The sequence below is a fragment of the Lutjanus erythropterus genome, chromosome 20 (genome assembly GCF_056507025.1).
Source record: "Lutjanus erythropterus isolate fLutEry1 chromosome 20, fLutEry1.hap2, whole genome shotgun sequence".
Taxonomy (NCBI): Eukaryota; Metazoa; Chordata; class Actinopteri; order Lutjaniformes; family Lutjanidae; genus Lutjanus; species Lutjanus erythropterus.
In genome coordinates, this window is record NC_139336.1 from 17,231,879 (window position 1) to 17,248,218 (window position 16,340).

Sequence of the window (16,340 nt, forward strand, 5' to 3'; positions counted from 1 at the left end):
CGTTTGTTTGTAAACAAGATGTGACAGTCCGTGGACAATGTCGAGGGAAGAAAACAAGGACAGCTCTGTTGCTTATGGTCAGTGGCAGCAGGATCAATGCTAATCACATGACAGGATTTCCATACTCAGACTGGGAGTGCCTTATTTTGAAGGCCTTATGAGGTGAGATGGGATAAATGGGCGTTGATTCATGGACACAAATACACAAACACTGACATGCACCAGTGAGCACACGCTCACACACAATACAGACTCTGGGCCCTGAGTGATGTACTGCCATCAGCTTTGACAAGATGATTAGAAAGGCTTGGCTGTGGAGGAGAGGCTCAACCCCGGAGATGGAGCTGAAACTTCTTCATCACCTCTGACACCATGTAATGACGCTCATTTGCAATCTGACCTCCTGAACATTGCCAGACTACTAGACCATGATAAAACACTAACAACTACCCCCCTCGCTAGTTTACAATTTGATGCTTTCCTAAAGCAGATAAGTTCAATTTTTAAGGGCTGCAACTAATGATTATTGTCATTGTCAGTTAGTCTGTTGATCATTTTCTCGATTAATAGATTTGTTGTTTGGTCCATAAAATATCAGAAATGGTGAAAAATGACAATCGGTATTTCCCAAAAGCCGAAGGTGATGTCCTTAAATGTCTTGTTTTGTCCACAAACCAGAAAATATTCACATTTGAGGAGCTGGAATCAGAGTTTAGACATTTTTACCTTAAAAATGAAAATGATTAGCAAAACAGTTGGTGATTAATTTAAGAGCTGACGACTAATCGTGTAATTGTTCCAGCTCTACAACTTATACATGTGCAACACCTGAGTTTTATGCACAGTGTGTTGGAGATTTATTTTATGATATAGTATGTTTTATATGTAGAGGATTTTAAGCAAGCTAGCTTTGCTTTATCTCAGAAGATCCATGTGTTTTTAATGAGCATATAAAGGCCAGCAACCTGCGTCAAAGCACCAGGCTAATTTGTACCAAAGTCTGTGTGCAGCTTTGAAGCAGTTGTTTTGCTTCTATCAGCTCTAAAACTTCAAAGTATGAATGAACGATGTTAAAATGTAGCATGTTAAAATAAGTGAGCAATAAGCAAAAAGTGTACTGAAAACGTCTAGCATGTCAAATACCACATCCATGTTCTCAGTTAGTGGAGGAGAATTTAAATGTGTTCTGTTTGGTTTCGTTTGAAGGGTACAGTTTGTTCTCTGCTGCTTTCAGGGTGCATGCAAAATAGCAGGAGGTGACACACATGCAAGTTTGTCCACAGTTACAAATGATGTCAGTGCAAAAGAACCTGAACATTAAATATGATACTATGCAGAGAAATGTTATTTTGCCATTATTTCATCATCGCAGCCGAATTTCTCCAGTTTATCACCAAATTTCCACCCATCGTTTTTTAATCTGAAACATGTTAAACATCTGCACTTGCTATCATGTAGATACTCGATGAAATGCCTACAAAAAATGCTGCCAACAAGACAAAATATGACCTGAAATGTTTGGCCTTTATGGCCAAGTCCTCATATTTATAAGATTTATTTTTTTTCCCTCTAAAAAATTCTTACCTATTTCTCACCACAATCAAGTGGCAAGAGCTGTTGAAGTTGATGGATTGTGCCTCTAATGCCATGACCTGATGCCATTATAGTTAGTGACACGTTGCACCCTAATGGTTGAGCTCTTTATGTGCATGTGTGTAAAAGTGTATGTATGCATGTGTGTGTGTCAGAGAGGACTGCAGGGGAGGGGAGGGAGGAAGAGACGCTAATTGAAATTCCTTCAGCCATGTCTGGCAGAGCCTTGGTGTCTGAGTGGCACACACACAAACACACACACACACACATGCACACGCACACACACACATATTCACACTGGCCCTGGCCCTAATAAAAGTGGGCTTTGCCATATGGAGGCCATGTGCAAGACTGGCCTCTCTGTGCTCAAGTGTGTGTGAGCACGTATATGTGTGCGTGCTCTTAGCAGGAGAGGCTTGTACAGCACCACAGACCCACAGACAGATGGATACAAACCTAATGACATGTGTATGAAGGTGTGTGAGTGATTAAAAAAAAATCCATTTGTGAAGATTACATTCGCAGACGCACACCCGTTGACATGCGGTGGCGGATTCATACACATACAGTAGACGTAACGCAGTGAGAGCCTGTTGTATAATCTTTAAGAAATTAGCTTGTGTTTTGGACGTCACCCATCTAATTCAGTGAACTGGCAGGGAACCTCTGGGCAGGTAAATGTGGGAGTAATGTTCTGTTCTCCCTCAACAACTACTGTCAATGTGCCCTCAGGCAGTGTAGCTATTCTGAGCTGCGTGGAGACCAGAGAGACTGTGGCAGTCCTGGAGAACTTCCAGATGTGTTTAACTAGAAGATAAAGTGTGGAGTCCAGAATGATAACAGCTGATTTTTCTGTTCTGGATCAAGTCATAAATGATTCTGGTGACCTTTACAAGTTGTTAAAAATATATTATACCATATAGCTGTTGTGGTACAGTTTGGTTTTTAAGAGCAAAGTTTGTATTGTTTGATGTGGAGTTGTCAGTCAGTGTTTTAACTACCATAGATGCATGTCGCTGCTACCCCAGTTTGGAGAAGCAGAGAAGAGCACCAGCACGGAATCTAAGCAAAGAGGTGCTGTGGACAGGGTCAGTAACAAAACATGTTTTAGCCACTTAAAAAAGGTCCACTTAAACAAAATCAATATCTGTGTGTGTGTGTACAACCCTTTCTGTCATGAAAATTCCATTACATTGGCCAAATATTGCTCTCTCCAAGCAAATCAAACTCCATTGGCAAAATTAGTCATTTTACATCACAGAACATAGAAGTTGCTGGTCTACCGCTGCATTGATCTGTTAGTTTGTTTGTGCTATTGTGTGACTTGGGAGAATCTGAACTATCCATTTAAAACATCAAAGTCACACAATAACACAAACAAAGTGACAGATCAAGGCAGCGGTAGACCAGCAACCTCCATGCAAGGTCCTGAATTTGCCTATGGAGTGTGGTTGGTTGGGAAACAGCAATATTTGTCTCATATAATTGCAGTTTCCCATCTGAAAAGACCATCTGATGGCAAAGTGGTAAAAACATTTTAAATATTGCATACACTTAAACTGATTAAACACTTTTTTTTTTAGGTGGACTTTTTGTGGCTAATATACCTGTTGATTCTGAGCCTGTCCACAGCCGTACAGTATGTTGCTTAGCTTCTGCCTTTCTCTCCAAACTGTGGACATGCCGACTGGCATCTACTGTAGGTAATACAAAGACCGATCGATAAGTATCTAATACAGCCCCACATTAAATAATCTAGTATCCCTTCAAGTAACTGAAAACAAAGCTTTTTTTTTTGTTAATGCAGTTTCTTTACATGCATCTTCATTCTTATTATTTTACAAGAGATTCCATGCATTTTGCATTTATTAATGTGAAAACTGCGGTCAAGGTATCTCAAGGTGCCCTAAAGGTACCAGTGAATCGTCTCAGTGGCCCACAGTGGAGAACTAAAAGCAGTGTGAAAGAGTGTAACTGTGTGAATGTGAAGCTGAGTGGTGCTGACAAAAGACCATGTGTGCTCAGTGACCCCATCTCAGGATAAATAAAGGTTAAAATCATATTTCACAGCCCTCAAGATGCACAACCAGAAAAAAGGAGCAGGAATCGCATGGTCATTACTTTACATCTGAGTCCGTACAACCTCATACTTAGCATATGCCCACCACTATTACAGCTGCAGCACAATGGCAGTGAGCAGTAAGTGTACTTGTCATTCTCCCCAGGGGTTTGGTAATAGCTGTGTTTTAGATATTTCCTAAAAGAAAGAAGAACTTTCTCTGGGCGATTTCTAATTGGTTCCAGTGGATCATCTCTCTTTTTTATCTTCCTGGCTTACTCATTTTGTTTTTTCCTCTCCTCTCCCACTGTCATGCTCTCCCTTCCCTTATAACTCTGCAGTCTGGCAAATGTGCGTGCCTGCCTGTGCACATGGTAGAAAGGGATGAAGATCACGCAGCTCTGTTATTTGTTCTTTTGCCCAGTCACCTGTCTTAATGTACACAGTTGCTGAAGGTTGAAAAAACAAAACGATCTGAAACTTCTGAGATGCAGTGGAAGAATACCAGTCCCTCTTTTGCCATAGTGTTCTCTTAGACAGATATTAAAATGTTTGATAGCAAATTTCACAAAGTGGACTTCCCTTTGGGTTCGGCAGCTCTTTTATAAATTTTTAGTGAAACTTAAAAGGCTGAGAGGAGATAAAGTGGCTTAATATAGAGTAAAAACTTTAGAAATTCTCACAAGTTGCTTTTGCCATGCTTTTAGAATGCCAAGAAACAAAGAGACCAAAGTTGACTTACTGTATGGATCGTCCTCACTTTTGGTGCCATTAACTTTTCCTTTCCTGTCAATGCGAAGGAAGAATTTCTGGTAGGAGAAAAGTTTCCTCCTGCGCACATCTCCTTGGAGATGGTTGTAGCTGCTCCGCACGTGGCGCCCGACGACCGTTGCCGAGGACGATGACACATTAGTCGCCCGTGGCAACCTTGCAGAGGATGCGTGCAGCGGAAGGGGTGATGATGATGGGGAAGGTGGTGAGTGTGAGATGAAGATGTCAGGAGGAGTCCCTCCGGGAGCATCGTGATCCTTTTGAGAGTCTGATGATGACGAAGCTGACAGGGGTGAGGACGAAGCAGGTCGGAGCAAGAGAAGCAGGAGGAGGAAGATGAGGGAGAGGAGGAGTGAAGGAGGTCTGCAGCAGCAGGGGCAGGAGGAGAACCAGGCGACCGGTGCACCTTGTGTCACTGTCCATCTACACATGGTAGTGGAGCTGGGAGAGCTGTGGAGGTGCTCAGGGGCTGGGGCATGCTGAGCTGGGTGCAGGGAGAGGGGACGAGAGTGGGAGAAGCTCCCCCTGACCGACCGGCTGCACCTCCTCTGTCCTCCTCACTGGGACTGTTGCTGTTGAAACCTGTAGAATAGCTGGGGTGAAGACAAGTCTAACGGATGTAGCGTTATCGGGGATAATGATGGTAATGTTTCTGCTGGTGGCGGTGAAGTGCTGTTTATTCCTCAGCAGCGTCGCAGGAATGCGTCAACATCCATAACTCATATCAAGTCGCGACGGGAACAACTGGGGGGCTCGTCTCAAAGACCTCTCACCACCTCCACCCTCTCCTCCCAAGACTGCCGCTCTTTGCTCCTGATTGCTCTCACACACACGCTCAAAATCCCTTTTTAAAGTTTGAACGTACACCTACACATCTTCACATCCAAAGGCAAAAACTCTCATCATCAGTTCATTCATATACAAAATCTACTCTACACACTCACACACACATGTACCAGACCATTTATCTTCTTCAGCTCAAGGAGCTGGATGACTGGAAGGCGGAGGAGTAGGTCTGGATAAAAGATGCCAAACTGCTCAGAACGAAATGAATAAATAAAAACAGGAAGTCAAAAGAACAGATTAATTCTGCTTCTCATAAAATGTCCAGAGAAATCCACGTGAGGCAGGCTACACAAAAAACAAAAAAAGTCACAGAATCCAGACTTTCTTCTCTTCTTTTCTCTCTGTGTTTCTCCTGGTTTGAAGTTACTTGAGTGTGTAACTCAGCCTCTTCTCTTGTTGTGCGTCTTGTCAGTGAGCTGAGCTCCCTATCTGTCTCTCCTCTGTCCTTGCCTCTCGGAGTCTGAGCAGCCGGAGCAGCGCGTTGCCTCTCTTCTTTCCTCCTGTGTGTGGCTCCCTCTCCTTTGGCCCCCTCCCTCTTTCCTTTGCCTCTCCCTCCCTCCTATCTCTATCAGCACCGGTGCTCTCTCTGCTTATCTGGAGTTTCTCTGAGGTGACTGAATCTTGTCTTTCCTTTCACCTTATTTATCTGCTGCAGTTGCCCAGATGTCATCTCTTAGTGTAATTGGATGTCTATGAAAACCACTTGGCTTTGAAGAGCTGTGCGTATTTATGTGTGCGTGCATGTGTGTCCGCACATGTACATGTGTGTTTGTGTGTGTGTGCAGGGGGGGAGAGATCCGTCCCACCCCGTTTTCTCTTTCCCTCCCTCTCCTTCTCCCCCCCTTTCTCTTTCTCCTCCCCTTCCCAGACAAAACCCCACCAGTTGAACACAGCAGGTCCGAAAGAGGGAAAGAAAACCTTTCCTTCGTATCTCTCTCCTTCAGCAAAGCTCCAAGGTCCATCTCTTGATTAGCATTGGCCATTATATCAAATTTTTCCTCTGATATGATGTGCCTTAGTTTCAGTTCTTACCGTTCCAAAACATTTTTTTTTTCTTTAAATCATTGTTTAAAAAAAAAAAGAAAGAAAGAAGAAGAAGCTTATCTCAATTTCCTAGAGTCTTCAGATTGCTTCTTTTGTTCAACCAAAAGTCCAAAACCCAAAGACTCACCATTTATTATCATAAGTGACAAAGAAAAGCAGCAAATCTTCACATTAAAGCAGTTGGAACCAGCAAATCTTTTTTCCTTGAAAAATGACTGAAGCAATTAATCAGTTATCAAAATAGTTAGAGATCAATCAACTAATCAGTTATTCAATTAATAATTGCATCTCTCAGAACAATATTAAATTTAATACTCAGCCCCACTTATTATAATGTGAATGTCATAATCTCGAGTAGTTCTTCAGTAAATATGAATGCTTTCTTAAATAAATGAAATCCACCTCACCTATGAATAAAAGATGAAGCAAAGCATTTGTTGAGGCAGAGCTCTGCAGTCACACTTGTATTTTAGCTGATTGGCATCAGCTGCTTCATTCATGCTTCACAATGACTGGTTCATTCACAGCTGTGTGACCAGCTGACTTGTAACTTCCAATCATGTTCATGCAGGTGTGCAGCGCAGCAATTTTAACACCTGACACCTCACACTGTTGGTCCCTCCTCCGTTCAAACCTCTCCTCCTTAATTAAGATTCAAAGGGATGGTTTATATTTTTTTTTAAAGGTACATCATAGTCAGTGTGTTACCCACAGTAGATACTACAGGGTTAGCAGCAAAACATATTTTAACCACTTAAACCAGAGTGGATTTTTTTGGTTGGCCTTTTTTTTTTAAGTGCACACTATATTTAGAATATTTTCAAAGCTTTATATTCCCATCAGAAAAGGCTGTCTTTCTGCTGTCACATAGGCCAAATAGTGCTCTCTCCAAACCAACCAGACTACATGGGCGACATGTACCTCGCAGAACACAGAGTCACTTGTCTACTGCTGTATTCATCTGTTAGTTTGTTTTTGTGTAATTGTGTGACTTTGATGTTTTGAAAGGTTAGTTCAGATTCATCCAAGTCAGACAACAACACAAACAAACAAAAATATTGAGACAGCGCTCGAGCAGCAACTCCTGCCTCCTGTGAGGTAAAATGACTGATTTTGCCAGTGGAGTCTGTTTGGTTTAAAAGAGCGATATTTGGCTAATATAACAGCAGTTTCCTATGAGAAAAGGCTGTCTGGCAGCAAGATAAAGCTGTGAAAATATTCTAATCTAAGGTGCACTTAAACTGGTGTTGAATTTTATCTTTTTTAGGTGGCTAAAATACATGTTGCTCCTGACCCTGTCCACAGCAACACATTGTTTTGCTTCTGTGTTGGTGCTCCTTTCTGCTTCTCCAAACTGGGAACAAGTTGACCATCATCTACTGTAGAAAATACACTGACTACAGTAACTCATGTACCTTATACAACCCCACTTCAAATAATCCAAACTTCCCCTTCAGTGAAGATTTAGTGTGGCTGTAATCATTAATGAAGAGGGAGTTGTTCACCCAGCAGAGCCCTCTTTGCTGCTCGGATTCTCAAAGCCTTTTCTGCCAAATGTATTTTTATAGCTATCTGCAATAGATAGACAGGTTGTTATGTGCTAATTGTCCTGATCAGGTCGCTCATAGGTAAAATTACCCTCTATAGTGTTCATCATGGAGTTAAACCTAAAAAAAAATCTCCACCCTCCATGATGCATGATTGTCTTCTTTTTCTCATTTGGAAATGCACAGGACAGTTTTGATCCAAGTTCCCCCTCAGCTGTTTTGACAGATACTATCAAGTGATTTCTTTACTTTGGAGCTTAATCTTTAGATAAACATCTCTCTGTGTTTGGATGAAAGAAGTTGTACCTTACGTGTGTTGCTGCATTTCACCTTTCAAGAATCTAGGTCTACTGTCTGGTTTCAGCATTGTTTAATTTCCTTTTCACATTGTCAGACAACAGCCATATCTCCGCCCCTGCCTCTCCTATCCTCTCCTCAACTCTTTCCTCAGAAGTTTCTCTGTTATTACTGGAACTACTGACTCCTGTCCAAGGTATGCACTAGATAAATTTGAGTTATCATGTTCTCGTGTGTTTCTTCTTTCATTTAGTCCTCCAGTGTCAAAGCAACGTGCATCAATACTTCAGGATGTTTTCATACAATTCCTTCTGCTGAAGTACCAACAGCACAACAGTAACAGTGTAAAAAGAAAGCCCTGTACACTTAAAGTCAGCCAGTCAGCCCTACAAGGTGGTTCACAGGCTGTAATTAATATTCATTCCTTATTTCAGAAACTGGTGATCAGTTATTGCATAATTTTTAATCATTTAATAATTTGTGTAACTGGCTATGTGAGCATAAGTGGTAAAATATGGTGTGTGTCTGGCTGAGATTTTTTTAAACTTTTTCTTGGGTCTCATCTCAAGTACTTTTTAGGACCATTTTATGCCTTTCCTACCTAATTGACAGTAAAGTGATGGCAGGAAATGAGAGGGGAGGGAGAGATGGTGAATGACATGCCAAAAAAGTCCCCAGGCTCTGGGATGCTGCGGCTAATGGTTGGTGCCTTAACCCTTAGACCACCAGGGTGACCCCCATCTGTAACTATTTTGATTACCAATTGATCTTTTAAGTCAGTTTTCAAGCGAAAACACCAAACATTCCCTGGTTACAGCTCCTCATTTTTCTTCTTTTCCTATATGACAGTACACTGATGTCTTTGAGTTTTAGTCTGTTTAGTTTCAGTCCTAGCAGGAATTACAAACCTTGAAAAACTGTTCACCTGACAATCTGTCCTACACACATGCCCACATGTTCAGGTACCAGAGGAACATCTACATGTCAACACCTGCAGATAAAATTCAGCACCACGGACAGCACGACACGGTTCTTCAACATGCAATATATGATTGAATATTCTCGCCTTAAATATTGAAAACTTTCCTTAGTGTCTTACCAAGCTGTTTGACTTTTCTTGGACTGAGCCTGCTGTAGATGTGTACAGATACAAACCTCTCTGTAGAAGCAAAATGTTGATACGTTGTTAAAAAAAACAAAACAAAACAAAAAGCATTTTAGGTGTGATGACTGCCTGGTTTATCTGTCATATTCATATTCCAAAGTGAAGTCTTTGTTCATTTATATTCTAAAACAGAGCTGGACAGTTAAAATAAGTACAATATTTTTTATTAAGGACAGATGCAGGACTCCTTCATCACTTGTAGCATCGTATACTTTACTATAGTTTTCACGCATAAATTGTCAGAGATGAAAATCATGGCCAGAATGCAACAAATTGAACAGTTAAAAAAACAAAACAAAAAAAAACACCACCCTTGGTCACTTTGCACCTTTGGTACTGGTTGTTTTGTGGCACAACCTGGTCACAAGTGAAAAATGTTTGTCTCACCAGCAGCCATGTATAATTTTCAGGACAAATGTTGTATTGACAAAAAGACTAATTGAATAAGTGAAAAAATAATCTACAGCTTACTCAATCATGAAAATACTTTTTTTTTTGTAGCCCTTAAGTCATGAATATAACTGAGTCTTGTACACTGAGCATAACAGGCTAACTGTGGGTATAAATGCTGAACGCTTGCTAAATGAATAAATGTATGGGAACTTGGGAAGCAATAAAAATGGAAACTCTCAGGGAAAGAACAAAGGAGTGAGAAGAAGAGACAGAAAAATGCCAAGAGATAGAGTGAGAGGGAGAAAGAGAGAAAAAACATCTGGTCAGTGGCTCTGTGGCTTGAATTTGGGGTGTAGAATGACAACACACACAACACACACCCACATGCATGCACAAACACACAAACAAACACACACACTGAGTCTTTGACCCTTCTTTTATTGTCATAGAAAATTTCAAGCTGTTTATTCATTATTGCGTTGTTATAGTAAGCATGAATCACTATTGAACTAATTATCAGTTGCTGATCAATTACTGACTGATCTCTTCATTGCTTCGCCCTGCAGTCTTGTTGTTCTGTGTAACAGTCCTAACAAGACTCAGATGTTGGAAGTCGGTCGTCCATGAGGGAAAAAATGTTTCGTCACACCAGAAAACAATTTGTTTGATGCAGCGGAGCACCACATATTCATCTTTTTTCCCCTGAATACTCAACAAAGCTGTAGGGGCTTCCCTCTCTGGAAAGGACTGTCATTCAGATGTTTGCTTTACATTAAGTAACACACAGACATTTTATTTTCTAGAAGAATTGAAAATATTTAAAAGAGCCATGAATGGTGTATAAAATAGGTTGAAATCTTATTTAATATACAATCTATGGTTGAAGCATGATGTTTCTGCCCCGCCACCCTCCTCACCAGGCTTCAGGAAGCCCAGGCAGGCTGCAGGAATACTGCAGGAGCACCAGACGAGGGCAAGATTGTGTATTGTTAATGTGAAATGGGCAAACAATAGCACAAGTTACAAACTGGAATAGAAATTTCAAAAGAGGACACCTTGGCTGTTCTGTTGTCAAAGATGCACCAATTTCAACTTAGACTAAAATTTCTGGTGACATATGCTCATTTTATGATTTATTACAGTAAATATAGATTTCTCCTTTAACAAATATGACTCAATAGAAAACATGACTCAAAATTTTAACTAAAAATATACAAAAAAATGTGACGCTGTAATTACAGTGATGCAAAATGCAAGAATGCAACAGTGGTGCCTCTAATGATGAACAAATAATTTTTTTAGATGTGGCCACATTTCTCAAAATCTTTTTTTTTCCCCCTCGTAGGAAAGAAATGAGTCAGTCTCATTGTCTCGTGGTTTTGGCTTAAAACTGCCGCTGCAATCTGAGGTCAAACTTCAAAGTCGAGCAGAGTAGAAGTGCTGATCCAGTACCTAAAGCCAAATGGCGATGATCTTTATATGTTCCCAGAGAGCTCTGCGGACTTGAGATCAGTCGGTGTGAGTGCCTGACTCGGGTCCCCCTCTGGTTCCGTTGGTCATGCCTTGGATAAGTCTTGATTGCTCATGCCTAGGAGGAGAACGCCATCAGGGAGCAGCAGTTCGGCTCAGTGATTCTAATTGTTTCATTGCGGTCTGAGCTGGTGGCTTTGAACGCATTATGGTCTTCAAACCAGCTCTGCAGAAATGGCCCTGGCAGTTAACTTTAATTACAGACACATTAAAGCACTTATAGACAAAAAGGAGGTCTTACGATAAGCTAACTTACAGATACTGTACTCTGCAGTTACGGTCAAGCTCCTGAGTAGATAATCCTTAGTGACAACCTTAATAATCCAGAGTGCTTTGATTACGATCAGTTTTGAACAGGCTTTCCGAAAAATAAAGCAATTTTAAATTAATCAACACTGAGTCCTTTTAAAGCTTTGTTTTGTTGCCCTTCCCACATTATTTTTGTCATCCCGTTGGAATGTACTACACACACTTGAAATGGAAACACAGATCAGCGTGTTAACTGCCGCAATAAGAGAAAGACGAGTAAACACCTCTTTCTCAGGCTGCCTCAGAAGGTGTGCCAGACTCCTGAACGAAGAGACATGACCTTCAGATCACGTAAACAAAGATGTTCTGAGACAATGACATGGAATAATAAGACCGGTGCTTTTGGTTTAAGAGTGTTTTATGATTCACACACCACAGTATTTCCGATGGACTGCTCATGTTGATGTTCAAAAAAAAGGGCAGGTTTATAATCATAAACAAGTATCTCCTGAAGCTACAAACGACACATAAAGGCAGCACAGTCTTCGAGTAATAACGTATTTCTGTTAACATCACAGTCGTCATATATTGAGAGTCTTGAAGATCTGGTTTCCATCATTTACAGGAACGTTTTATTGTTTAGAAAGCAAATTATGCAACATCATATGAGCCACACATGAGTGTTTTCTTCTCTGCTGAACTTTCTTCAAGAGCTGATCCAGATGATTATTTGATGATGATATCACAACCAATTTTTCTCAAGGGGATTCTTGAAATAGACTGATCCTTCAGAACAAAAGCACCTGAGGGTCTGAAGGGACTAAAGTGTCCACTAATGGAAACAAACAACACAGAGAGCAGCCTGACGCGGGCCTGCTGTTCTTCTTCATCCCCTAAAATCGACAGTGAGAGGGAAATATTCCTATTTCTTAAGGCCATGCTGTAAAATTATGACTCAATATGAAGTCATAACGGAGCTAATTATACATTTGAGGGAAAGTACTGCCATATTTTGGTTTTTAGACGCCGAACCTCGCATCTGTGAAGCAGACATAACCCTCTGACATCTGCCTTACAGATACATGTATTCACCAACAGCACAGATGCCATAATGAGCCATACAGTCAAACAAACAAGACTCAGAAACATAATCTTCACAGAGCACATAGGAAGTGTTTGGAGCAGGTGTTGATCTTATTAATGGCTGTGGATCTCCTTGATCTGAAAGTTGTTGTTGCTTCTTTTGTGCGTTGGCTTGGTAAGGTCAGTATAAACTAACATCTTCATTAACACTGGTTGTGGCTTAGGATGAAGTCAGTGAAAACAATCTTGATGGTCCTCTTTAGCCTAGAGGTCATGACATCCATAATTTCTGAAAACAACATGAAATGTGGACTAATCAGCTGGCAGCACACTTTTCCATCTCAGATGTGACTGGGCCCAAAGAGGACTGCAGTATTTCTGGATTTTGTTGATATATGTTTTTTGCTTTGTGCAGCAGAGTCTTGAGTTGCATTCGTAAATGCACCAACAAACTCTGTTTACTGACAATGGTCTTACAAAATGTTATCAAGCCCATGAAGTATTGGTCACAGTACCACCTGTGGGGTTGAAGACTGGAAGCATTCGATGTTGGCCTTTCCCCTTATGTGCAGAGATTTCTCTGGAGTCACTGAACCTTATGGATTGTCAAAGGTGAAGCCTCTAAATTCCTGGCAGTTTTGCACTGAGAAACATCTTAAACTTTTGAACTATTCGTCCTCGCAGTTTTTCACAAGTGATGATGATGATGAACCTCATTTACCCCATCTTGTCAACAATTGAGCCTTTCTGTCACCTGTTACTAAGGAACTTGTTTATGGAACGTTCCAGGTGTTTTTTAGCATTCCGCTGCTTTCACAGTCTTTTGTTGCCCCTCTTTTAACTTTTTTAAAATGTGTTGAAGTTATCAACTTCAGAATGAGTGTCTATTTAAAAAAAGTTTATCGGTTTGAACATTAAATATCTTTGTACTGTTCTCAGTTGGAAACAGTGAAAATGATTCACAAATCACTGCATTATGTTTTTATTTATGTTTTACACAACGCCCCAACTTTTTTGGAAATGTGATTGTAGATGACACCGTTCCTGTTTTTTTTATGACCAAACCTTTTATGGTGCAAGTGGAGACAGTTGAAGCAGACAGTGACCTGTACGTTTGACTTGTGTTCAAAGTGTGACATCACAAAACCTCACCGGCTCCATCTGCAGCCAGTTTTATACTTAATTTGTCAAATACTGGCTTAAATTACAAACTGTGATTCCTCGTATCAGATGGTGCTGCTTCTAAGACTGAGTTTACATTTTGAAATGTAAACCCCAGAGTTTTGAAATGTTGCCCAATGCACCACTGACAGCTTCTTCTAATCGTGTTGAGATAGCTTCCATATTTTAATAATGTTAACTACATGGAAGTAATTACAGTGTGGCCCATGTTAGAGACTTAAAAAGCTGAAACATTAAACACAACTGCCACTGGAATGCTAATTCTCATGATACATTCGCTATGGTAACAAATAACATTTCACCACGGCGATGATCATTTCCATCACTTGGCTGGCTGTTATCTTACTGGCAACTATGTTAATGTCAAGGAAATGAACTCACTGACCTGGAGAGCTCCTTTCAGATCTATAAATGATGCTCAAATTCTCCAGTGACACTGTCTGTGGCGGGTTTCCTTTACTGGATATATTATACATCTTAAACACTTGTTCAGCTGAGTAGTTACAGTAGATGTCATCGCATCTGAACTTTTATTTACAACTGCAAAAGTGTAATCATAACAGCAGTGTTCTGATTCAGGACCAAAGAATGATGTCAGCATACAATATGACACATCTTGAGCTTGATAGCATGCATTTATCTACATCATCTCAGTGTAATCTGTGTAGAGATGTTGATTTCGGTTAATGATGCTTTTAATAGTCCCACCCATTAACCGCTAACTAAGAAAAATGAAATGATGTGCACCTTTTGTCCCCCAGTGTCTTGTGAGATCTGTCCAGCACTTGATGGCCAGAGCTAGCTTGTCTGCCCTGGCTAGCTTGACTTTTAGCTTTGTTTTTCTCCTCAAAAGTTTTTTTTTTAGTGTCACAGTTATTTAGTCACAAGAGCTCTCTATGGCATAACATTCTCTTCTCAAGGTACCAAACTAACATTAGCTCTTTAAATCTCTCACCCTCTACCATACTGCATACCACTGGCATGCATCACAGTGTCTCCCCACGGCTAGCAGCAATGTGGTCTTTGGTTGCTGGGTGCTTGTTCACAAAAGCAGCATAGTACAATTACTAGGCTTGGGCAGTATCATTTTTTTTCGTACCTTCATACCCTCCTGACATTTTACTAGGGTAATACGGTATTAGGCGGTATTTGTGTAAAACTGACAAACTCAAACCTAAACTGTAAATTTACAGTGCTGTTACTGACATATTCTACCAGAATGACAACATCACTGCTCACCTTTACCTCTGCTCAGTGTGCATTCGCTGTAACTCTGTCAGCAGTAATTAGTCTGGCCCACTCCCTCTTTAATGCTTGCTAAAGTTACATACTTAAGACGAAACGCAACTCTGACCAGTTTACCTTGATCATCTGGACTGAATCCAACATAATCCAAAACAGGAGCAGGACGCCATGTTTCTTCTTCTCATGAAGCTATGTTTGTCTGCACAGCTGTGCTGCCGTGCAGAAGCTGACCTCTGGTGGCGAAAGCTGTGCACTACAGTACAGTATCTCAGTATCAATTTAATGAAAAGAGGAATGCCTGTATTTATGACGGTGTTGAAAATCATACCATCAGGATTACTTAATACCCTGGAATGTTCCCTCACCAAGCTTCATTTTTTACCCCAGATGAGAAGGGTCCAGCTGCAGTCCCCGGATATCTTTTCCTAACCCTACCCAAGACGTTTTGGTGCCTAAACCTCATCTGTTTTGAAACGTGTATGATATAGGGCTCTATGATGTGTGTCTTTTAGTGCCATGAGTCTGCAGATAGAACTACTTGCCTCAGACTGCTTTCTAGCGAAGCCTTCAGTGGAGCGTGTGACCATGTAAATTAACCTATAGACAAACATTTCTATTCGGTCAATAAGATTTTCGGTAATTACCTGATTAACAGTTAACAACAACTACAAGGACCTGTAAGAGGAGGTTATTATATAAACAGAAAATGACGACATAGTAAATCACAGGTGTGATAATAGTAAAAATATGTTATCATAGGAGAAGTTACAATTTTTGACAATTAATACAAAAAAAACCCAAACAAAAAAAATCCACGTGGTTAGCTTTGAACAAAATCCCCTGTGGGCTATATTTTGTCCGCCGTGCACCACACCAACATCCATTCAACATCTATCTCGTCATGCTGTCCAGTGGGGGTGCATGGCCTTCACTGAAATATTGATGCGGGGACTGGGAGTGTTGGTTCCGGGTGAATAATGCAGCAGGTGGATTAGTTCTGGTTTCAGAGAAAGCGAGCGGGTGGATAAATTAATGATTATAAAGATCCTTCCATCCACGTTTTGGAAAGAATTAATGGAAAAAAGACCCAAAAAGAGAAGAAGATAAATTGATTAATCACACTTGCACATTTGCATTCACATACCTACACACACATACACACACTCAAAGAAACATGAAACATTCGAGGACTTTTATTGCAGCTATGTTTGAAGGCATACATAACTAACATGACTTTCCTTGGCTCTCTGTATGTATGCCTAATGTTGCAAAGACCTGAAGTATCATGTCGGTATCCTAGTCTGATCTGTTGTAGTCTTAAGGCCCAGCAATAACG

General features: G+C 40.7%; 1 protein-coding gene across 1 annotated transcript in view; it reads right to left on the bottom strand.

Moving 5' to 3' along the window:
• Positions 1 to 5,794, bottom strand: part of fgf10a (fibroblast growth factor 10a) — a 47,960-nt gene extending 42,166 nt beyond the window's left edge. The window contains exon 1 of the mRNA XM_084746306.1: positions 4,395 to 5,794. Coding sequence (XP_084602432.1) covers positions 4,395 to 4,854 — 460 coding nt within the window. The 5' untranslated portion in view covers positions 4,855 to 5,794. The remainder of the gene's footprint in view (positions 1 to 4,394) is intronic.
• Between the last annotated feature and the right edge of the window lie 10,546 nt (positions 5,795 to 16,340).